The sequence below is a fragment of the Colletes latitarsis genome, chromosome 10, assembly GCF_051014445.1.
Source record: "Colletes latitarsis isolate SP2378_abdomen chromosome 10, iyColLati1, whole genome shotgun sequence".
Taxonomy (NCBI): Eukaryota; Metazoa; Arthropoda; class Insecta; order Hymenoptera; family Colletidae; genus Colletes; species Colletes latitarsis.
In genome coordinates this window covers 11,695,602-11,719,923 of record NC_135143.1, presented here as the reverse complement: position 1 = coordinate 11,719,923, position 24,322 = coordinate 11,695,602, and the positions used below count along the sequence as shown (strand labels likewise).

Here is a 24,322-nt window from a genome sequence, read left to right as displayed (position 1 = left end):
GTCTTCCTCTCACGAATTTATAGAAGGAACAATTTATTTTTTTTTTTTTTTTTTGAAGAGGTCTTAAGCTTCTTTAACGTCAAGAATGGCGTATAAGATGACGATCAACGTAGCACGAACATTTCTCCGTACGGTGGACATTTGTTCCGCGGAATCACGATCAATCTTTGAATTATACTTTAACGACTTTGATGGACGCGCGATAACCACATAAGGACTTATCAGATCCTGATATTTCATTCTTTGTCGCGTTGCGGACGCTCGCGTCATCGATATTGCCATTTTTATATCTTTTCGCTTGCCTTTTTCCCCCCGTTTGCTGTCCTTTTACGTTGAACAGCGGGACGCCGACAGAGACCTTAAAGTTTAAACGACCATGAATTTTTAGCAAGACAGACGGTTCCCGATGAATTCAATTTTTAGTTAATCATCGTAGTCGTTTAACAGACAATTTTTTTAATAATTTTCCAAATTCATAAATGCGTATTTACAATTTTAACACGATCCTTGAACCCGTCGACTCGCTCTTATTCCACGTTTATCGAATGATACGGTGATTTATGGGCGATAGAGGATGGGAATTTCGTATTTCCTTCTCATTTCACGTGCGATTGACTTTTTGACGCGTGTTTTTCCAGCAGGTACCAGGCAACCTTGTGTAGCCGCTTAAGTCGATTATCTCTTCGCGGCTAAGCGGAGGACAGATTCCTTGTGAATAAACGACGATAGGAGCAAACGACGGTGACACGATAATTACTCGACGTCTCTCGAACGGAGCATACACCGAGAGATTAATCTACGAATCTGGATTTTCTGCATCGAATTAACCCGGCACCAGCCACCTGACTTCCCGCTCGACCGTTCTAGGTCGGTCAATTAACGCGTCAGTCAATTAACCGCGCGATCGTTGCGTTTCTCGCGCTTTATTAGGACCTCCCTTTCTGACGGCTGCTTTTTTGCTTTTTCGCGCCGCTCTTGACCCGTTTATTCCATCGAGCTTCTTCGTTTTCCGTCGGTTGTTCGCGTCAACAGCGAGAGGGAAAGTTGTTGTTCGATGAAAATCAGATAAAGAGAGGCGTTTGGGGGTCCTATGCTAGAGATGGAAAGAAAAGGATAGGGGAGAAGCGTTTTCTAGCAGACCCTGTTTCAGACGCCAGGATATTGAGAGTCAGTCGAGGGAAACATTTCTGGCCATAAATTACATTTTGGATTAGGAATTTTTTTCTCGAAAGTGCGTTGGATTTCGGGAGTGTGTCTATTCGCCAAAAGTGATTGTAATTGACCCCTGCAAACGAAAATAATTATTTAGAACGGTTTGAAATTTTTTAATTTCGTCGAGAAACTTCAACACCTAATCGAATTTTTTTCTCAAAATGGTGTCTATTCTCCACAATTGACGTTGTGTACACAACGAACAGATAGAAATTGTAATCTGATTACGTCGAGTCAAGTAAACCGATACGGTAGCTTGTATAACGAATTATTTTTTTATTTTATTGTTCCGCGTTTCACGTGGCTTTCGTTTCTATTACAGGAACCGTGTGCATCGTCGAATCGATTCTTCTAGCATCGCTATCGCGTGCACCGACTATCTGAAAACTTTGGTCGCCGTGAGGAGGCGAACAGAGACCGTGACGACGTTCCCAGCGATTGAAAGGAGAAAACGAACGACCTGCTTTTCGAACTTTGGTTCAAGGCCCCGGCGACAGATTCCTCGTGCGGTCGACTCGTTATTTTCGCTTCTACGGGAATGGGTGTCGCGAGCGTAAAAAGGAAGACGCCTTTAAAGAGAAAGGAGGTCCAGGAGGATCGATTCGCGGGATAATAATGGAGGAAACGAGATTACACGCGGGCCGTATCGTTGCGCAACGAAACAATACGACGGTCGCGCGTTCTTTTTCTCTTATCGTTTACAGGACTCTCGTTACGGGTCGTTGATTTCGCCCCGTGCGCCAGCCACGGTTTCCTTCATTTTTTATTCGAATATTACATTGTTGGACCAGTCACAACCCTGTCGAGAAACTCGTACGAGCATTCCTTTCTCTATTTATCGGTTGGAGCGAAGAAACTCTGCCGTTTCCGGTTGTGAAAAATCACTCGTATTCGTCCGTTCCCTCCCATCGGGTCCAGTTTTCTCGATTCGCGGCATCCAGGAAGCCGAACGAAGCTGGACGAACTTGTTCAGCCATACCGAACCGTATTGTGCTCCATTCGTTTCCGCGAATGGTTTAGCGGCGAAAAACCCGCGCGAAACTTCCTGGAACCCCGCTAGAAGGAGGATGCGATCACGATTACGGTCGTAGAAGCTTCGAGCTTGAGAAAACAATTACAGTTTCTTTTATCGCTAAATATTTGGCGATTTTTGTTCGTCAAAGTCCAATCGACGTCTCTGAGGTTTGCGTCGAACCCCGCTGGAAGGAGGATGCGATCACAATTACGGTCGTAGAAGCTTCGAGCTTGAGAAAACAATCACAGTTTCTTTTATCGCTAAATATTTGGCGATTTTTGTTCGTCAAAGTCTAATCGACGTCTCTGAGGTTTTCGTCGAACTCTCGAGTCAACTTCTTAGAGATAGAACACGTCGCTGGCGCGATACGTTCTTCCGACGTATTCGGAAGTCTCTTTGTAAATCATTATTACGGATACTCGGGGAGGACGCTTAAAAACAATCGCGACAGGGATAATTATAAATTACACGCGGAATTGTTCGCCGACAAAGAGATACTCTCGCATCCTTAAAAGTGTTTAATCGTTTCGAACAATTAACTCCGACATAATTTGCTTACATGCGAGCGAACGAGAGATAATAACTCGGAAAATATGATGTACCAATGGCGCGATTTATGATCGAAACGCGTCGTCTATTTATTCCAATGGTTCGTTCATGGAAATGTACAAAACTGCAACACAAAAGAAGATTCCTATTTGATAGCTCATAAGGTATAAGAGGTATAGGGTTAGTTGCCCTAATATGGAATACTCTTTTTTATGCACATGATTGCTTGCAGAACTTTTATAAGAATTTAAATAGTATGCTATTTTGGCTGATAACAGACAAATTTAAAATATAACGACAGTTTAGGAAATGTTTGCTTTTTTTACTGAGGTCTTCATTTTCCATATTTATATTTGAAGAAATAATCGAGCTAACACAAAGCTGACACACTTATTATATATAATATTAGGTGAAAGATCACCTTGCAAAAACTCAGACTGCTATATTTTCTTCAATATTCTTTTATCACAGTCATATCAATCGTAATCGATTGCATTAATTGCCAATAGGTGGCAAAATCACAATTCTTTAATATCGCGGTGCTTCAAATTAGGGCACCTGACCCTACAATTAAATTACATAGTTAATATACTGTTAATGACGTCCGAATTTCAATATTGTAAATCCTTTAAACATATTTGCAGAGGCCACGGACGCCAGAATAATGCAGAGCGACGGGAGAATGATACCACAGATAAGATTAAGAAGTCCCGAATAGATTAGGTGCGTACTTCCGCGTAACTGAATCGTTATTTTAGTTCTATTACGCGTTGAAATAGAGTCTTGTCAAATCCGCGGGATGGAAAATCAGCTGCCTGGATACGAACGGATCCTTTGATCTTATTATTTTCGCAGATGGATCGTGCTACCGGTTGGGTCGATCCTCCCCGTCGGCTCCTGCAATGAAGCTGTCTCGAGACCCAAGGTTAATCCGCGAAGCGTCATCCTGCCACGCAACAGTTTCCCTGCGACACGTTTCTTTCCGCGGAAGTCCGTGGACAAAGGACGAGCGTCGTTGGTTGTCGATCGATCACGTCGACGGCGCTGATCGATGCCCGGTCCCGGTCTCTTTGTTCGCTGATAGGAGAGGGGGAGAAAAAAAACAATCGCGTGATCGATGAAGACGGGAATAAAAGTCGACGATACCCGCCGCTGGAAGGATAACAAGTGAAAAAGCTGCGTCTAGCTTTGGTCGAAAAGCGGCTACGATATAAGGAGAGCAGGATAAATAATGTGTCCGCGACGTAATCGCGGCGGAGCGTCTCTTTTCGTACCGCGACGCCGAGAAAGGAGCAGTAGGTCACACGATCTGACGGAGAATGCCGAGACCAGATGTTTTTCTCGGCATTAGAGTCGATAGGACGAATAGTCGCCCTGACCTCCTCCAATTCTGCGACAAAACGCGGTCGCCATGATGGAAGCGCGTAAAAATTATACGCTAGTCTACCAGTAATGACTGTTCTCGAGGAAACAGTCAAAGGATAAAGTGACTATGACAGCGATCTAACGGTAATCAAAGTAATCAAGATTTTCGTATCCATTATACAGAGTGTTCGGCCACTCCTGGGAAAAATTGTATTGGGAGACTCTAGAGGCCAGACTAAGACGAAAATGAAGAATATCAATTTCTTGACTGAGGCTTCGTTAAAAAGTTATTAAAAATTAAATTAACAAATTTCAAATCGTTCTGAAAAAATTATTTTAGGTTTCAGGGGTCGATTACAATCATTATTTGTCATTACACATACCCCCGAAATCTTACGCATTTTCAAGAAAAAAATTCCTCATCGAAAATCTAATTTGAGGCCAAAAATGGTTCCCCGAAATTTCATGCAAATCTTTAAAACGTCATAACTCCTGAACGGATTGGACGATTTTAATGTTTAAAAAAGCAAACTACGCGTATTTTGATGGAGAATATGTACAAATCGCAAAAATATTCGAAAAGTTGGTCCTTGACCCCGTAAAATGAGAAAAACCCCATAAAAATGGTCCAATTTTCAAACAGCCATAACTCCTACGATTGAGAATATATTTCACTGAAACTTTTTTCTGAAGTAGAGCTCATGGGTACCTACAAAAACGTATTAGACAACTTTTCTGTAGGGCGTCAAACAAAATTACTAAAAATGAAAAATGAATTTTTAAGAAAAATCGACAGGGGGTAGGTGCCAAAATTTTTCGGCGAAAAAAAAAATTTCAAATCGTTCTAGAAAAATTATTTTCGGTTGCGGGGGTCAATTACAAGCATTTTTGGTGAATAGACATACCCCCCAAATCCTATGCATTTTCGAGAAAAAAATTCCTTACCGAAAATATAATTTCTGGCCAGAAATGTCTGCTCGAATTTTCATGCGAATCTTTAAAACGTCATAACTTCTGAACGGATTGGACGATTTTGATGTTTAAAAAAGCAAACTACGCGTATTTTGATGGAGAATATGTACAAATCGCAAAAATATTCGAAAAGTTGGTCCTTGACCCCGTAAAATGAGAAAGACCCCATAAAAATGGTCCAATTTTCAAACAGCCATAACTCCTACAATTGTGAATATATTTCACTGAAACTTTTTTCTGAAATAGAGCTCATAGATATCTACAAAGAAGTATTAGACAACTTTTCGGTAGGGCGTCAAACAACATTACTAAAAATGAAAAATGAATTTTTAAGAAAAATCGACAGGGGGTAGGTGCCTAAATTTTTCGACGAAAAAAAAAATTTTTAATTAATTCTAAAAAAATTATTTTCGGTTGCGGGGGTCAATTACAATCATTTTTGGTGAATACACATACCCCCGAAATCCTACCCACTTTCTAGAAAAAAATTCGGGAAGGTGTGAAATTTTTCGGCGAAAAAAAATTTTTTCAAATCGTTCTGAAAAAATTATTTTTAGTTCCGGAGGTCAATTACAAGCATTTTTGGTGAATAGACGTACCCCCGAAATCCTGCGCATTTTCGAGAAAAAAATTCAGTACGGTCGGAACTTTACACGTTAATAACTTTTTAACGAAGCCTCCATCAACAAATTGATATTCTTGTTATTTGTCTTATTTTAGCCTCTAGAATCTCCCATTACAATTTTTCCCAGGGGTGGCCGAACACCCTGTATCTCGTTATTATGGAAGAATTTTTAAATTCCCTTGAAGTAAAGAATTAAATGGAGTTGTCATTTTCATTATTATCTGCTGTATCTTGAATGCTTACTTTTCTAGTGTATATTTTTCTACGATTCATAAACGTTTTATAAACCTTCGATGCTGATGAACCGAATGTAAAGTTAATACTGAAAGTAAGATACAAGAAATTCTCACAAATAATTGTTATATCGATCAACAAATCATGCACACGATGTTCCAGAGAGAGTATCTGTAAAGATATTGCCGAGATAACGTGTATGGAAACGGAAAAACGATGAAAACTGTACAAATGGTCATAGAGTATGTATCGGGGCGACGAGAAACGCAGGTATAGCCGCTTGTAAACACCGATACGGATTACGTCGTTGACACTGCGCGCACGATGACAGATTCCCGAAGCAAAAAGCCATGTTTAAACTGATCGTCGAGGCAAATATGTGACATGGAATTAGCAAGAGGTGAAAGGCGCACGAACAGGTAGTTGCTCGCGATAAAGTTGAACAAATTGCGCGGCGGGATCGGACGGATCACACTCCATCTGCCTCAGTTTCGTAAAACGTTGATAAAATTTGCGAATACATGTCAAATCAGTCGATGGGGGGAAAACAAAACGGAAGATCGAGTTAACGTGGCCTAGGAAATTAATAGTAAATGGTCTGGAAATAGCTGAGTATCTTTACCAACGACGATGGTCGATATATTCGATCGCAAATGACACAGTAAACGATGATTCAATTGTTTGTGTTATGCATTCGCGCGAATGCTACGCCCAACTAGGCAAGTCTCGAATAACGAATAAAAAGGATTCGTTAATTGTGATTTGCAAATGAATTTACGAAAGAAATTTTAATTCGAAGAATATTGAATTTTAGATTCTACGTCGTTTGAACTCCGAATCGTTTGTATTGCGATGGAAGACGAATCACGATAGAATTACTGGAATTATAGTTTTGCGTTAGTTTTGTTCGACAAATACCTATGTTTTCGCGGGCACCGTGGACGGAAATTCGATGTACGCTCGAAGGGATCGCGCGCGTGTGTTGTCGAAACGCCAGGAAAAGAAGAAACATAAAGAAACGGAACAATCGAGACTCTTGAATCTTGGTGGCACAATCGGCGTCACGCAACACAGTTGGATTTAATGATTTCCTTCTGAAAGGCGCGCGACGCTTCGCGAAATGTTCGCGATACTTCGAGAGAAAGAAAAGAGGAAGAAACGTTCTTTAATTCCTGATGCAATTTGTCGAGTTCGGTCACGAAAAGAATTCTCGTTCAAAGAAAACTGTAGAATATTTGGAGATTCGTACTCGCCAGGAAATGCACAGTATGTACGCGTTTGTTTATTTCTGCAGACGGGAAGCTTAAAATTTCGTAACTTCGTCGATTATGTGGAAATAATATCTTAGTTTCAAAAACGATTTGTCAGAGTGCCCAAGGTATACACGTTGTGTTTTATTACTTAAACGACGAATTCGTGTATCTCGAGTCGTTCACTGTTTCAACGCCGTTTCGAAATTTGCCAAAAAAAGTATCGATGAGAATCGTAATTGATAACGATTCGAAGATCGCTGTTCGATGGACGACCTAGAGTTTCTTTTGCTCGATCAGGGAATCGCATCAAACCAAGCTCTGTCGCGAATTATGCAACGAGATGTATCTAGAAATAACATGCGAATATTTGGCAACGAAAACGCGCGTTTCGCTCGCTATAATTGTTTCTCAGGCTATACTTCAAATTTGATGGACAGACGGGATGGGACAGCTGTCAATTAACACGTTCATATCGATCGTTTTATCTTTTGATCGACATTGGTTCTCGCGTTACCGAAAGTGATCGTAATTTTCCGTTTAGGAGCACTCGAAAATCCTGAGAAATCGAATCTGTGTCGCGTGGAGGATAAGATTGTGGGAAGCGCGAGTTCCTCGATAGAATGTCGTGTAACGGGACAATGATTACTCGGCCGACTGGCAGACGACGAGTTTCTGCATTCGGGACGTAGCACGCTCCAACTCTTTGTGGCGTGGATGGGACCACCTGAAAATGTTCATAAGGGGTGCAACTGAGGATGGAACAGGTCCTTTTTGATGTAAAATTTTATCAGAGAAGATGGATTTGGGATTTTTAAATAGTAAATAGTAAATATTACACAATTTTAGTAGAGTTTTACACTAAATAAAAGTGTCGAAAGTAAAGGAATTTCATTTAGAGTCGAGTCTCCATTTTCGGATGGACTAAAGGTAGCAATCCTTGATACGTGATTTCTCCAATGTGATTTTCATTGTTAAGAGAAAAATTATTTCTCTTGCATCGAACCCCTTCCGTTATGCGTGATTTTGCTCTAAATGGAAATGTCAAAGATGAAGGAATTTAATTTAGGTTCGAGCCTCCAGTTTCAGGCGAACAAAATGTAGCAATCCTTGATACGTGATTTCTCCTATGAGATCTTTATTGTTAAGAGAAAAATTATTTTTCTTATATGGAACTCTTTCTTTGAAGGTGTCAAAAACGAAGGAATTTAATTTAGATTCGAGCCTGCACTTTCATGTGAGTCAAAGGTAGCAACCTTTGACGCGATTCGCGCGAGGAGTTTCAAATTGCCACAGAATCGTAAATTCGAAATTGCGTCGTGGTGGGGATGCGATTTGGCAGAAGCGAGTTCCCAATGCTCGTCGGCAGAACGTTGTCGTGTAACGGGAGACCGACAGTCTTGACTGGCAGAGGTGGAGATTCTACATATAGAGGTAGAGGCGACTCGCGAAACGATTCAGTCTCGTCCAAGCCACGCGACATTCGAATACACTCGAATCGCGGCCACGAAATTCAGGGATCCGCTCGAGAGGGAACCAATCGATATAACTCAGTTGTCGTGTGATCGTTTTTTAATAACCTTCGTGTGATTTTCGTCGTTTCGAATACGTTCGAATCCGACCACCCGTATCATCGAAGGTGAGTCTGTACATCTCAAATGAAAAGCAATCCAAAGATCAACAGAGCAATCTCAAACGAGCCTGATCTGACGTTTCGACTCGTAGATCTTCGAATTATCGAAAAAATTATATAAAACATACGAAAGAAATTAGAAAATATATAGCAAAACTTGCATTTTTTTTCTGTTTCTTTATGAGTATAAATATCAGTATCAGTTATAGGTAGTATCATTTTATTTGATAAAAACTTACGAATCGAATCGTCAAAGACTCGCTCGTATCGTCGACAATTTCAATTTAAATCGAGATAAAAAATTGGTCCAGTGAACGATGGAACAATCTTAATTTCTTGTTTCGAAATTTAATAAACTGTCTACGGTTGCTTAACTATGCGAGCTGGCGTATGTTAATTTCTGTCAGGTTGCAAGGGAACGATGGAAAAATCGAAATCACGACTGTTTCTCGTCGCGATCGCGCGTCATAAACATGGAATTTGATTACATTCGAAACATCTTGCGCGTTAGTATTAATTATCAACGACATTCGTCGCTCATTGACGTTTGCAACACGGCACGAAGAGACTGCATCGTTATCGAAGGATTCTTGACCGCAGATAGAACACAATTATCAATGGAGACTATTAGAGAAATTAAACTGAAACTTTCCGTGTCGATTAATATATTTACATTGTTCGAAAATTTTCGTTTCATTTACTGTAATAACGAATGATTAATAATATTTGTCCAAACAGAAATCGAACAGTTTCAAAATCAATAAAACGATAGAAACAGAGTTCTTAACATAATCCATGTTCAAACGAAAATTCTTAAGTTACTCGGGTCTTTTCTCAGATTTCATGTATTATTTTTGGCTCGTGTTTATCTGATAACGATCTAAGTCTCTGCGATCCGCGTAAAATTTACAACATCGGAAATGCAGTTTTCGAATCGAACACGCTGGCTCCGTCGATTTACAACCGTTGGATCATTTTGTCACGGTCGATTTACGATTGTCTTTTGTTTTCGGCGTTGCTCGAACGCACGGTACACTTCCAATTTGACAGAGAACGTGTTTGGAGACCGTAATTCATCGGTGTTTACGCTCGCAATTGTATTTCATCGCTAGTCGCGCTGCTGTTCTACGGCGAACGGGAAGATATCTTCCGTTTGTTTACGTGTGTAACGTAGAGCGGATCAAACTCATTGTTGGATCGAGAAGGATGCTGCAGTTAGAAACGAGTCGAAAGCGTACAATAAATAATTTTCTCCTAAGATCCAATAATTTCACAATACATTACATTACAATTTAATTTTTAATATGGGAGATAGTCGACGCGTGAAAAATTGTAAATAACTGTAAAACGACATGCACAGCATCGCACGATTTATTTTCTTCGGAGAATCGCTGGGTTCCCGCGGTGTAAATCAAATAAAACGTTTTCCACGATTGTGCTTAAAACGAACGACTTGCATTTCAGCAGACAGGCCGGTGAGATCGACGCCAATAAATCTCGCTGATATGGAGCAAAGTGGCGTCTCGATAATAACATCGAACGGGGCCACGGAAAATTCTGTGGGGAAATCCAGAAGCATCGGTATCACCCTCAGAACGAGTTCCAGCATACAGGCTGCCAAGAAGAAGCTCAAATCGTCCTGTGAGTCTCAACTCGATCGAGCTTTCGCAAGACGATAGCGTACAGATCCCTGATTTATTTATTTATTTACAAGATAAACCTTTTGGTACAGAGAGTAACAGGTATTAGATGGCTCAAAGAGAGAAACGAACCGAGAGAAACGTTTACGGAATTATAACTCTAGGAATCAAGACCTAACTAAATTAATCTAATGTTTGGTTGATCCGTTTCGTTAATCATCGCGAAAAATTGTCGCGACAGATACGATCGCGCGTAAAACCGCGTTATCGTGGCGATCGACGAGCAAACAGAGATTAACACATTAGAAATTAATCTTTTGAGCTACGTATTTTTCACGGACAGCGTCGTGGAAACAGTAAACGATAATGAGTCTGGCAAACACGTGCATGGTGATCGTTGCAAGTGTGACAGTGGGTCAAGTTCGCGGTGAACGCCCGGAAACCGGTCACCAAAACGACACCATTCCTTTCTTTCCGTCCGATTATTCGTTTTTTCTCGAGCGATCTGATGGATTAACGGTGCTTAATCGGCTGGTGCAGCGTCGATAAAAAAATTGCTAATTTATCAGGCCACGCTGAAACCACAACGCTCCAAACTTTGGGTCGGTGCACGTGAAACGAAGACACAAATTTCCATCGATAGATAATTTTCATCCGTAAAAGTAGCCACAAAGCCGCGAGTAAACATCGATTTAGAATTCAATAGTTCTTTGTTTACTAGACACATACTACAAGCCTGTTATCTCGAGTGTTCTCTTCGATGACGATTACTATGTTAGTTTTTCTCATCGAGAGGCGAGGGGAAAAACACCTAGAATTCTTAATCGTGCACTTCAACGAGGACGAAAGACACGTCGAAGCTACTTTTGCTTTTGGTCATTTCGTTTAAACATAGATTTCTCGAGCACCTTTGTCGTTGCTGTTACGAGTTTACTTGGGAACTCGTGGACGCAGAAAATCGTCCAGCTTTCTAAGTTTCTAGACAGATCGCTCTCGACGGGTGATTAAAGTGCTCGGTAATGTCACGCGAGCGACAAGCTCGAGGGAGTCCGAGATTCGTCGCCAGATTTTGTCGAAATAAAAGCGCGTTTCGAGGGGGGAGGAACCATAATCGTCACAGGATAAGATAAAAACCTTGCAACACTCGATTAAACGAGCACGACTGAACTCTGAACTCCCGGGGCCTCGACAGTCGTACTTTCGTGTTGTTGACCCCAAACGAAATGGTGACACGCGCGAGTTCCATTTTTTTTCACGATTCGTCAAAACCTCGCTGTTCGAGTTCGAATTTGGAGCTGTTTGAACTGTTCCTGCTTCGACGATCACGAGATTGATAACTCAGATTAATTTTTAGATTAATTCTTGTGAAACGTTCATCTTAGATTAATTTTTTGTGATTAATTTTGATATCCTACATTTCTGCTGTGGAAGTTTGAAGTTGTTTGTTTAGCACTGTGTCTGGCAGTTCATTAAAGTCTGAGGCCCCTAAAATGGTACTAATTGCAATCTCATAACACAGTACTATCATAGTTTGCAAGAATCTGGAACTGTTTGATCCCAAACTGTAGAGTTTACTACAGTTTGATCAGAACGTATTGCAATTGTTCAGCCTCGTTTCTTCGGTACTTCCAAGGGCAGAGTCGTTTGTATCTTCGAAACTCGACAAACTCGAAGTTCGACAGTTCATTCGAATTAGTTTATGCCACGTCCAAGGAGACATGCACGTGTTTCATTATATTTTCTCCACGATTCGTCAAAGTTTCGCTGTTCGAGCGGTCGTTCGTCGGTGGAAGCATCGAATTACCATGTTTAATGAAAATTTCTTCGCTCCCCGGGCGAGTTTGTTCCTCTCGGTGGAGAGCGTTTCCCGGGACGGAAAGAAAGTTTCGCGCGAAAGTATCTGGAACGTGGAAAACGAGAGAAACGCGAGTATCACGTGCCGCGTCTATCCGCTCGATATCGCGAGCAAACGAAATTACTCTTTCGCCCGCGATGGCCGCGTTACATTTCCAGCCCACAAAGGACATTGTTTCGCGCCATTTGCATTTCCTCTCCGCCTTCTACGGGTCGCCGACAACCTGTTACATTAGCGAATGTGGAGCAGTCGTGAGAATCGGCTACCAGGAGGGGTCCGCAAATTGCCACGTACAATTGTCGCGATAAATCATTATCGTCCGATGAAGAACGTACCTACTCCTTATTTCTCCCTGCAGGTGCGTCCATTTCTGTTGAATACTCGTCTCTTCAAGGGGATTCACTCGTTGCGGGTCCAATTAGCGACCGGCCAATCGACGCTAATTATTACAATCTCGGCGATTAGAGCAATTAGGCGATCAGTGGATTTGGGCGCCGAAATCGGATCTTCCGTCGTCCGAGCGATAACGGTGCTTTCGGGCCAGCAGACCATAATCTTTTTCAATACTTTCAAACTATGGGGAACGTTCTCTTACCGATACAGGCTCCAAATATATCGTAGAATCAGGGGCAAATAATTTTCTTTTTAGTTCGTTGCTCGTAGAAAATAAATTATTCGTCACACATACAAAATTTCAATTTTTATTCGATAGGGATAATTATTTATTTTTTGTTATTCGTTCGAAAGGTTTATCTAGATGAGAATTATTTTGTATTAGATCTGAATGGCCTTTGACCCAGCTCGTTCCTTGGTTCGTAGGCGAACTATAGTGATCCAGGGCCTCTGATCCGCGATTGTTCGTTCGCAGACTGCAAACTGGTTGATCAGGAAGTGACCGGTATTCGTTTCAATTTGGAACGAACGATGCAGTTTCATTATTCGGGCGTTTACCAACTAGATGTCATTAAGTGGCGCAGGTGGCAATGGGCGTTTGTTAACGTAATGCTAATTACTCGGCACGGTAAACGCCTCAGACCGTGTGACAAGGAAGGACAACTTATATTTAGTGTTTCGAACGTACCACCTTTCTTATTGCCTGTTATCGAACTCTATAACTTTTCAACAACTTCAATTGTCGAGCAGATAATAGGATACAGTTGTGAACAATAAATTATTCTTTCTGTTTACAATCGTTACACAAGCCTTAAGAATTTTCTCGTCTTGGTTAACTTTTATTTAAAGAATTGTTCACGTGGTTCCTTACGAAGAATAAATATATAGAGCTTTAAATATTCTCCAAAGTATCTTCTCGAAACGAATTCTCTTATTCAGAAATCGTGACTGTTTTTTTAAACTATCACTGTTATTTGTCATTAGCAACATCGATAAAGGAACAAATATATGAGTAACACTCTGTTATGACAAAGTATTAAAATATCATCGATAATTGGACTTCGATTCTAATCTAGACTGATCATCGATGACGGAATATTTTTTCATTACGTGAGTACTTTATCGACGTATTCGTGATCCAGATCGATCGAACAAACAAGATCCCTGTTCTCGATAAGAGGTTCTTTCCAACTACGAACGAAAAGAATAAGTTCTCGACACTCGTCGACATTATGCTTTCCGATTTCGCTGGAAGCGATTTCCCCCGGTCGAAATTTATCAACGCGAGTCGCGGACGGAGTAACCGGATGGTCGCTTTAATCCCCCGGACATTTTCTGAATTTTATTCGTTTCTATCACAATGGTCTCGAGAAAAATTCAGTAAATTGCCGCCCGCGACTCTGGAGAACCAATGAAAATAAAATGAAAATCGGATCATGGCCGAAGGTGTTTTTGGAGAGATCCAGATTACTATGGCTGGATCGTAAGCGGTAACTTATCGCGGAAAGGGATCCTAAGCTAACTAAAGCCTCTTTCTACCCGCCATTGGAGGCCGAAGGGAAACGACCGCGACGAACAAATGTCCTCGAGAACTTTGAGCGATATGGCAATTTGTCGAACATCGCGGTGCATTCGCATAACAATGGATATCGCGATCAGTGAATACTATGCGAATTGTTATCTCGTTTTTCACGGTAATGGGACATCTGTTGCGTTGTGCACCGGAGCAAACTACGCCATGGCGGACTCGCGGACGCGTATGCGCCACGTTGAATTTCGATTTATGTATTCGCTTTCGCGATGCAGCTTTGGCTCGTCGAAATCTCCGGGTAACCCGATTTCCTGAAATGCAAACCGCGTCGCGTACTTTCTTCCTCTTTCACTGGGAAGTTTGCCTTTCTACGTTGACCATTCGAAAGACGAACTTCGACTACAACTGCCCCTACTTCACAATCATCGGACCAATAACTCAGTACACTTCTAGAATTTTAATTTTGTGTCAAACATATTCAGACTACGATTAGTCTGGTATCTCAAAGTTTCCTAAAGTTCTAATTTGGAAACTCCTAATTTAGTACGTCCTTCTTGGGGGTTGTTTGTTTAGCACTGTATTTGACAGTTAGTTAAAGCTTGAAGCCCTTGAAATAGTACAGTAAAATTCCACTTATCTGGCATACTTCGGACTGTACCTACATATGAAGTGATAAAAACGAGGAATTGGACCATTTTTATGGGGGATTTCCCACTTTACGTGGTTAAGAAACAACTTTTCGAACATTCTTGGAATTCCTAATATTCTTCACTAAAATACGAGCTGTTTACATTTTGAGACTTTAAAATCCTCTAATACGTTCAGGAGTTATGATTTTTTAAACATACGCATGAAATTTCAGGGGAATCAGACATTGGTCAGACATGGTCTGACATTGTATTTTCGGTGAAGAATTTTTTTCTCGAAAGTGCGTAGGATTTTGGGGACATGTGTATTGACCAAAAATGATTGTAATTGACCCCCGCAACTGAAAATAATTTTTGTAGAACGATTTGAAATTTTTTAATTTCGCCAAAAAATTTTTCCACTTACCTCGTGTCAATTTTAAAAAAAAATTCTTATTTTATTTTTAATATACACAACCATGGGGAATGTAGTAATACAATTGATTAATAAAAAATAAAGTATATAAAATTGCTTAGTATCGTCATGACATGCGGCTGTGACTTCTTCGTTTGTCTGAAATATGATTTGTAACATTTACTGAAGAATATTTGGAGTAAATATGTCGGTTTTTCGGACATTCCGGATAATCGGGTATCACATAATCGGAACTCTACTGTACTCCGTCTTTGATGCATTAAAGTTGCAATCCCATAACACAGTACTCTCATAGTTTGCAAGAATTTGGAGTTGTTTGAACCGCTCCTACTTCGACGATCGCGAAATTAATGACCCAGTGCACTTCTAGACTAATTTTTGTGAAACGTCTTGAAACTACGATTAATTTTGATATCTCACAGTTCTCCAAAGTTCTGACTTGGGAGCTCATAATTTAGTACGTGCTTGTTAAAGTTGGAAGTTGTTTGTTTAACACTATATTAGTAATGACAGTTCATTAAAGTTTGAAGCTCCTGAAATAGTACTAATTGCAATCTTATAACACAGTACTATCATAGTTTGCAAGAATGTGGTGCTGTTTGATCCAATACTTTAGCCTAGAGTTTACTAAAGTTTGATCAAATCGTATCTCAATTGTTCAGACTCGTTTCCTTGGTACTTCCAAGGGCAGGAGGACCAAATTTAACCGTTTGCATCTTCGAAACTCGACAAACTTGAAGTTCGACAGTTTATTCGAATTAGTTTATGCTATTATCGCGATCGCAAATGAATCCCGTCGTCTTTTCCCGGGCATTTTTCCGGAAGCCCACGCGGAATGTCGGAGTTTATGCAACGCGGGTCGAAATTACTTTCGTGCGATTCAATTAGAGTCGCGGGTAGCTCTTTCTGGAATTCGAAGAATCCGCGGAGCGAGGCGGAGATGCTCGAGTGAACGTGCCGCGGAAAATACGGAAGAGACGTTAATTGGAGCGTGGAGCGATCCAGTACGAGACAGTCCTCGATCTTGGAAGCTTTCGCGCGTGCTCTGATCGAAACCTGAACTATATCGGCCATATAGAGGGACTAAATCGCGGGGAAACGGAAATTGATCTCACGCGCGCTTTCTACTCCGTTCTCTCGACGGGAACAATCAATTGGAGATGTTTGTATTGTTTTGGTTTGGACCAGTCACAGCAGATAAGCCTGTCGGGGCGCCGTTTCGTTCTGAAAGTATAATCCTTTCCAATTTATACTTTCACCGTGCAAAACTATGCGCACGTACCAATGACGGCGTCGCGCCTGAACAAAATTTAAATACGTTCCCTGATCGAACTTATCGATAAGGTTTTTCCGAGACCGGAAGTCCACGATGCACCGTGAAGACTGATCAGTTCAGCGGTTCTTTATCTGTGTTTTTCTTCTCAGAATAAAATTGCAGTTTAAACGCTCGATCGTTGAGTTTCATTCCACGACGTTGATTCATCCTACCTCGTTATCAAACGGCGATAATGAAAAATTGATCGTTCGACATTCGCTGGTAGATGGCGGGCTAATGGTCGATAGGCGATTATTAATTAGGCAAAACTGGGGAATAACTTTGATTTTACAAACTGGACGACCTTTCACTATTTTCTAAACGTTGATCGCCGGCCCGTTACTTTCTCGATCCCTAATTGCGACGGGTAACTTTCATCGTAATTACCGACAACACTAGTCCCCGGTAATTTCATTTGCAATTAAGGCACGGAGATACCATCGCTGAAGACTCCGTCGACCAGCACGCTCTCGAAAACGGTAACTTTGATTCCCCGTGGCCAGGCGTTTGCCATTCATAAATTCCTAGACGCTTCCTACGTTTTTAAAAATGCGCTCAGCGTTACGAACGTTTGATAACTTATTATTGCTCGATATTATCACATTTTTTTCCTTCTTTTTTTACATCATGCTCTTACGCAAGGGTGAAGTAATTGCTGCATACGAATGAATCGGAAATATGTGATGTAACCGAGAAATTCTTCTCGTGCCTTTCAACTCTATTCTTTTAACGATAAATCGTTGTTGGTTAGCAGGGGCCTCCGACTCGCGGTTTCCAATGCTTGCAATTTATTTTTATAACCATTTCATGAAATAATTGATTTTCTGTAAGTTGAATACTTTTGGGATTCTCCGGTTAGCTCGTGGAGTTGTTATTGCAGTTAGAATTGCTTTCTTTCAAGCGGCCAGAAGCCTTTGGAATATTGCAATCAGCTCGATTCGTAAACATCAATGAGCGATCACTGTCGCTCTCGACGGGACGCGTTCGCTAATGGAAATTGCGCGTGACATGTGTTGGCTTCTAATTATATCCGGCCGACACACGGTTAATCACGGGAACTCGGCCGTAATTCTGGGGCAAACGTGCTTTGGCGTATCGTGTTTTGCGTCGACGACCGTGTGCGATTGTATACTTACGTGCGTCTACCAGAAACTTGGAAGCGAGGCTGTCGCGTCGCGGGGGTCCTGCAAACTTTGGTAAATCCTCGCCGTTCGTCGCCGAAGCTGAAATTGCACGAAGTTTTGGAACTCCAATGATCACAATAACGTCGAGATTTTATAAAGATTGCGTGTATAAACTACCTGGCGCCCGGTAGCCAATTTTAACCCGATAAGTTTGACGACCTCTTGTCAGCGACCCAGCATCGAACGACTAAATACGCGGAAATGAAAAAGAATTTTAGCCACTAGTTCTTTGAAATTTTCTGGAGGAAACAAGAGCCACGTGTTTAATGGAAACTAGCGAGGAATTGAATTTAAACAGTACCATCTAGCGATATTATTTAAGGACCAAAGCTATAATCTGCATCTTTTAAAATAAAAATTAAAAAGATTATTAACTACCTAAGATTTTTTTAAATCTTCCAAAGTCAGCCGTTTAATGGATACTAGCGACGAATTGAATTTAAAAAGGAACATCTAGGGATATTATTTAGAGGCCAACAGTCTGCATCCTTTAAAATTAAAATTGAAAATAAGTTAGTCACTTAAGATTTTTTTTAATTTTCTAGAAAGAAAGCAGGTGTTACCTATTTAATGGAAACTAGCGAGGAATTGAATTTAAAAAGAACTATCTAGCGGTAATACTTAAGGACCAAAGTTACAGTCTGCATCCTTTGAAATAAAAATTAAAAAGAATATTAACCACCCAAGATTTTTTTAAATCTTCCAAAGGAAGTAGGAGTGAGCTGTTTAATTAGTGAGGAAGTAAATTAAGAGAGTACCATCCATTAATATTATTTAGAGTCTAAAGTTACGGTGTATATCCTCTAAAAAATAAATTAAAAAGAATTTTCAGTCATCGAGATTCTTTTAAGTTTCTTACGAGAAGAAATGCACTTACGGTCGCTATAAAGATCTTAATAGGTTCGAGTTTAGATAGAGTTTTTAGATCTCGTAGAGAGTTTACGGTTATGGGAATGTAAATTTTTTGCGTTTGTGGAGTTCGGTTCGGAGGGAGAGTTTCCGAAAAGTCGCGTATAGTAAGGCTATCCAGAAAGTGGTCGATTCGTTCAAGTTTCGCGCGTTGCCTGACCTCTGTATTGATTTCTTTTTTTCTTTTTTTATCCTGGATACTCATTTTATCATTTCTGGTGCACGCATACGTAACGGTGACCCGAGATTACCGCTCGTATTCGCGATAAATAGAACAGAATCATCGCGAATCGAGGTTGCGAGCGGCCCAATGGGAAGCGTCGACTTCGACGAAAGAACTATAAAAATCCGTCTTCCTGACGTTGCAAACTGAAATGAATCGTGTTGTTAATAAGCCGTGTTTTTTAATGCTTGTTTTTCCCTCCCATTCCCTTAATATCAGCGCTCGGAATCAACTTCAAGCAAATCGTAAAAGTTTAAATGCTTATTAAAACCTCTCGTGCGTTGTACAACTTTACGATTATTTTTGCTACGTACAGAAAACGCCTCCGTTTGTGTTTCAATCTATCGAACGGAATGAAGAATAGGAAAAAGGAGGTTACCAAACATCCGTAACGATTCTATTGTCGTCTGTTCGAAACTCGTGGATCCGTTCGTCGCTTTTCGCGGTCGCGTTCTCGCGATAAAATGTACCGCGCGAAAAAGGTGGGACCCGTTCTCGTTCCTGATTCCATCTGGAAGAGCCATCGATCGAGCGTGCACGTTCGCGGTTACCTTAATGAGTCGCAGCCGGGAGAGCCTCCGACGTAATTAAGAAAATTGCAGCCGATCGAGCGTGGATTCGCGGCGCGGAAATCTCGCACGTGCTGGCTACGATATTATTCCGCGAGAAACCGGGTCGAGCATCAAACGATAATGAAACCGGGCTCTAATATTCACGGTCGAACCTTTGCCTCTTAGCTTCCACTCGATTATGCATTCAGTGGGTAAAAATAAAGACGTGTCCCTTAGCTTTGCTCGTTGCCTCTGGAGTGGCCACGTTCCTGCCATTTGTATTCCGACGACCTTTGACATCCACCTAGCCCCGTTTGGTTCTGATACCTTTCGAATCAACCTTTCCGATAGGAATAATTCTTCGAATCGCGACGAATTTTGTCGATGGAAAAATCAAAATTCTATTATTTCATTCGACGTTTCGTATATAGGAGTTAATCTTTCTAAAACGAAGTTAGATTCGTAACGCGAGAAGAATTAATAATTATTAATTCTTAGATTGTGATGTTTAAACAAAGAAGAATCTCGACTTACGAATGTAACATAAGAAATTTTACGTCGATTAGAATTCTATTCGTAGAATTGAGAATCATTTTTCAGAAGTACAGCTTGAAGTCCCTAACGCTGACAGAATCGTGAATCGCGAGAAGTAGGTTGACCTTTTGCTATCGATTCGAAAGCTGCGTAGGACAGAGGTTAAAGGATGAAAATCAGGATCGCGAATCGGCATAGCACGATGGTGATCCACGTTGCATCCGCGTCGTTCCTTTCGTCGTTTATCGGACGTCATCTTCACGGCGGTCTCGTGGCCACGTTCTCGTCGATGCTGTGATGATTCCTTATCGAGACAATGGCTTGGAGCACCGCGACGTCTTCCGACGACTGCGTCCCCCGCAATGACTGTGCGTTCATTTTCGAACGTACTTTACTGCTATAATTCATCTTTGCTTATCAGAATAACGAATATTTAGAACGAAGTTTTAAAGAAATTATGGCAAAAGAATTCACGAGAGTTTCGTAATTTCGATTTGATCGTTAAAATTGGCCACTGTGCGTGGGATCGAGCCATTCTAACTCGAATTATGCTTTTCGTTTCAGGGTTGAGCAGCTTGATAGCGGAGGATGCGACCGGTTGGGACACTCTGATGATCGGGCTGGCGGAAATGATCGGAACCGCGATCTTGGTTTTCATCGGTTGCACCGGTTGCATCGGCAGTCTGAACGTCGTACCGAGCATATTTCAAATCTCCTTAACCTTTGGCCTTGCTGTGATGATCGCTATACAGGTAAAGCGTGACACTTTCGGTCCTCTTGTTTCTCTTAAACTCGAGAACGACGGGGTCTAAGAATCGTCAATTTTCGGCTCGAAGACCTCAGACTATACACGACAAAACTTCAGAGACACACGTCTGTTAATTAAAAATAAATATTGAAGTTTTTGAGAGAGCAGCTTTTGTAACATTTCAGGCAGGAAATCAAAACTGGTCGATTAAAAATTATACAATACAGCGAGAGGGTATATTTTAAAACTTTTAAGACAACCCTGTATTTAATTTAAAATTTAAAAATACCGTTTATAGAGGCATTGTTTCCATCGTACAATGACCAATTAGCTGCAACTTTTATTTAACTCTATGCCTCACGGCCATATTTCTTAATATTTTCGGTATTTTAAATAATAATTACCAACTGTTATTTCTACAGTTTCGATACATACGTCTATCCTGAAATTAATCCGGAATAATGGTTATTCAGGATCGATCAAAGCCAAATTGCAGAACTTCGTTCGTTGTTCTGTCGAATTCTGTCACAAAAAATCGTACTATTTAAATAGTGAAAGAAAAAAAATGGTTTAAGAAACTTGGGTTCCAGATTGCTGAGCAGAGTTTGCATTTTGGTTGCAGTGCATAGGACACATCAGCGGGGCTCACATAAATCCAGCGATAACGGTGGCCGCGTTGATCCTGGGTAAAAAGTCTCTACCAATGGCCGTGCTTTACATTGCCGCCCAGTGTTTGGGATCCCTGATAGGCTATAGCTTGCTAAAGGTATCGAGAGCACTGGTCAACCAACGATATCGATTTGCTCGATGAAACGATCGCGTTAATCGTGTTCTTTCGTTGCCGTAGGCGATCACCCCGGCCGAGTTGATGTTTGCTTCGACACCTGACAAAGCGAACTCGTTCTGCATGACGGAGATCAACGAGAAACTGAGCGTCCCCCAGGGTTTCATAGCAGAGATGATCGGTACCGGGATCCTGGTCTTCTTCGCCTGCGGCCTCTGGGACCACCGAAATGCCAACAACACCGACTCTGCGCCCATGAGGTTCGGTTTCTGCGTCACGGTGCTCTGCATAATCTTCATCCCCTACACGGGATGCAGTCTGAACCCCGCCAGGACCCTGGGTCCCGCCGTGTGGAACGGATACTGGAGCCATCATTGGATCTTCTGGTTGGCGCCGATCACAGGTGCCCTGGTCGCGTCTCTTCTCTATCGGTGTCTCTTTCTCTCCAACAAGGGTCAAAGCAGCGGCCAGAACCCTGGGAACCTCAGTGGCGTGGAAACATAATCGCGACACGATTCAGGTATGCACTATGGTCGTCCATACATGGATCTCTTAGGATCCCTTTTCGGGGAAAACGTTGCGATGCTTTTAATATTCTTTTAGTCGAGACTCGAGAGTTATATCGTATTAGGACGCATGAAAAGAGAGTTTCAAACTGCAGGAAAAAATTTATTTCAGATCAATTTCGGGTCCTTGTACTCGATAATTTGGTGATCCTCTTCGGTGGGGGGTGGCTTGTAACAGACATTATAACTAGACTGCGGATGTTTATGTATTTATGGGGAAATTTAAATTCTCAAAAAAGTACAGAAATATAAGAAATAGTTAAAGTAAGATGCGAATTATTATATGCAGGAATGGAGACAACCCTCGACAAAGCTTCCATTTAATTAATTCTATTAACACTAAAACTATCGAATTGGTCAAAATGACCTATTCGTAATTCCTAATAAAAATTGTTACAAATCGACGTGACTGGATTTTTGCAAACCGTGATTTTCTACACAAGAATGAATAAACATTTATTCCCATTGCATTATACATTTCTTCAAATATCTATTGTTTTAATTCCTTCGTCAGTTCAAGTGTCAATAAAAATATGAATTTGCATAAAGATTTGCAGTCTGATTATAACGCAATAATTAATTTTCTCTAGTTTAAGTATAGTCCCATACGTTTAAATTGTTTATCCACCGAAGAGTCTAAAGAAAGAACCGGAAACAATTGAGACGATCAATTTCTATAACCACATTTATTATTTTATAGTTCCTAATTTTTTTAAAAGGGAAATAACCGACGGTTTCTGCTAATTTTCAGGTTGTAACGATGCATTCCGGTGTAGGTCCATGGTTCACGATTCCAGCGAGAAATCCAAATCGCGTTCGCGTTTTCTCCAGCAGCGAAGAACCGGAAGTGGGACTTCCTTCGGATCCCCAAAGATCAAGAATAACGCCGCGCGAGGAGGAATTCTCTGTGACACGCTGATCAAGGACGAATCACTCTTGTACAAAGATTCCATGTAAATTTAATACGCGATCGCCGTGGGTTTCGGTAGCGCGAAGAATGTAAATTATTGCGATCCTCCTCGGTCGCGTTCCTTGCCTTCGAATTCGCTCGGAAAATTCGCGTTTGGAAAATTTCCATTCGAGGATGTTTCAGTATTTTCGTAAAAATTTCCAAAAACTTTAGGTACCTGTTTTGCTGGAAGTTTGGTCACACGCTGCTTCCGTTTGCTGTAAAAGTGTGACCGAAAATGCCGCGTCGAAGCTTGCGGGAGCGAAGTCGGAGCATTAATTAGCGCTCGGAAAAAATTTTAGCGATTTATTTTTAACACGTTCGCTGCAAGGACGATTATCTGTTTTATATTCGTATAAATAAATGGAAACGTTCGGTTTGCCTTTTTAATAAATTTTATTCGTATGTAATTAAAAACGTACGTCGAATAAAATAATTAAATGACGGTAGCGGACGTGTTTGTATCAAACTATTTGGTAAAAAGATTTCGCTGTTTCGTTCCATCCGAGAAATGTACAATTTTAAATATAAAAAGTTTTAATTTACGGGTAAACTTTATTTTCGCGAAAAATGTGGTCTCGAGAAAATGGCGTTAATTGCGTGGACCGAAGCAACTTTGTTAATTTTGCGAGTCCAGCGATAGAAATATTTTCGAGGGCGTATATAGTTTCGAAGAATAAAATAGAAAAGGGAATCGATTTTAAAGATTCTCGAAAAGCTGTCCCCCATTGGACGGGGTAATTTTATTGGCGCGGAACTGGCTAGCGAAAACATCCCTCTTCTCGACGCCGTTTGTCATCGTTGCGGGGGAGGGTAGCTCCGGCAGACTTGAATTCGTCGCTCGTTAGGTCGGTTGTCTTGCCGGGAAACAACGCGGATGATCCCTCCGGCCGGCCCATTCCGCGTGGAAATTCGAAATAACGGGATTAGCAGCGAACAAGCGCGTTCAGCAAATTACCCGCGGCAGTATCGCTCCGTGGAAACTTTTAATTGTGCCGGAGCTGCATACGCGTGCGCCAAACAAAAATGCCGGCGACTGCAGTTACACGTTCGCTCGACTACCAACGCGTGCACCTCTTTCGACGATAATCGCGCTCGAGGAACGAGTTTCAGAGGCAAGCTCGCGACAACAGACACCTAGAAATAAATTTGATACGTTTTAACATCCGAGACTGTTATTTCGTTGCCCCTGACTCTTCGATTCGTAGCACTTTAAAAGCAAC

The 24,322-nt window shown here is 41.2% G+C and overlaps 1 protein-coding gene across 3 annotated transcripts; it reads left to right on the top strand.

The window, feature by feature from the left end:
* The first annotated feature begins 3,384 nt into the window (after positions 1-3,384).
* LOC143346827 (aquaporin-like) lies at positions 3,385-24,266 on the top strand. 3 transcript variants are annotated; one of them, XM_076775335.1, is made up of 7 exons: positions 3,385-3,499; positions 3,632-4,285; positions 10,320-10,496; positions 20,617-20,804; positions 21,423-21,566; positions 21,648-22,104; positions 22,902-24,266. In XM_076775335.1, the coding sequence occupies exons 3-6, from the start codon at positions 10,361-10,363 to the stop codon at positions 22,086-22,088; spliced, it is 909 nt and encodes a 302-aa protein (XP_076631450.1). In that variant the 5' UTR covers positions 3,385-3,499; positions 3,632-4,285; positions 10,320-10,360; the 3' UTR covers positions 22,089-22,104; positions 22,902-24,266. The 3 variants fall into 3 exon arrangements, with proteins under 3 accessions (XP_076631450.1, XP_076631449.1, XP_076631448.1); XM_076775334.1 differs by lacking the exons at positions 3,385-3,499; positions 3,632-4,285 and adding an exon at positions 6,253-8,861 and having other exon boundaries at positions 10,323-10,496; XM_076775333.1 differs by lacking the exons at positions 3,385-3,499; positions 3,632-4,285 and adding an exon at positions 6,253-8,861.
* The last annotated feature ends 56 nt before the right edge of the window (positions 24,267-24,322 follow it).

Excerpts from the sequence above, each read along its gene's own strand:
- LOC143346827 (XM_076775335.1), top strand. The coding sequence starts at position 10,361 with ATGGAGCAAAGTGGCGTCTCGATAATAACATCGAACGGGGCCACGGAA. Across the intron at positions 20,805-21,422 it reads CTGTGATGATCGCTATACAG|TGCATAGGACACATCAGCGG; the intron begins GTAAAGCGTGAC and ends TTTTGGTTGCAG. Across the intron at positions 21,567-21,647 it reads TAGGCTATAGCTTGCTAAAG|GCGATCACCCCGGCCGAGTT; the intron begins GTATCGAGAGCA and ends TCGTTGCCGTAG.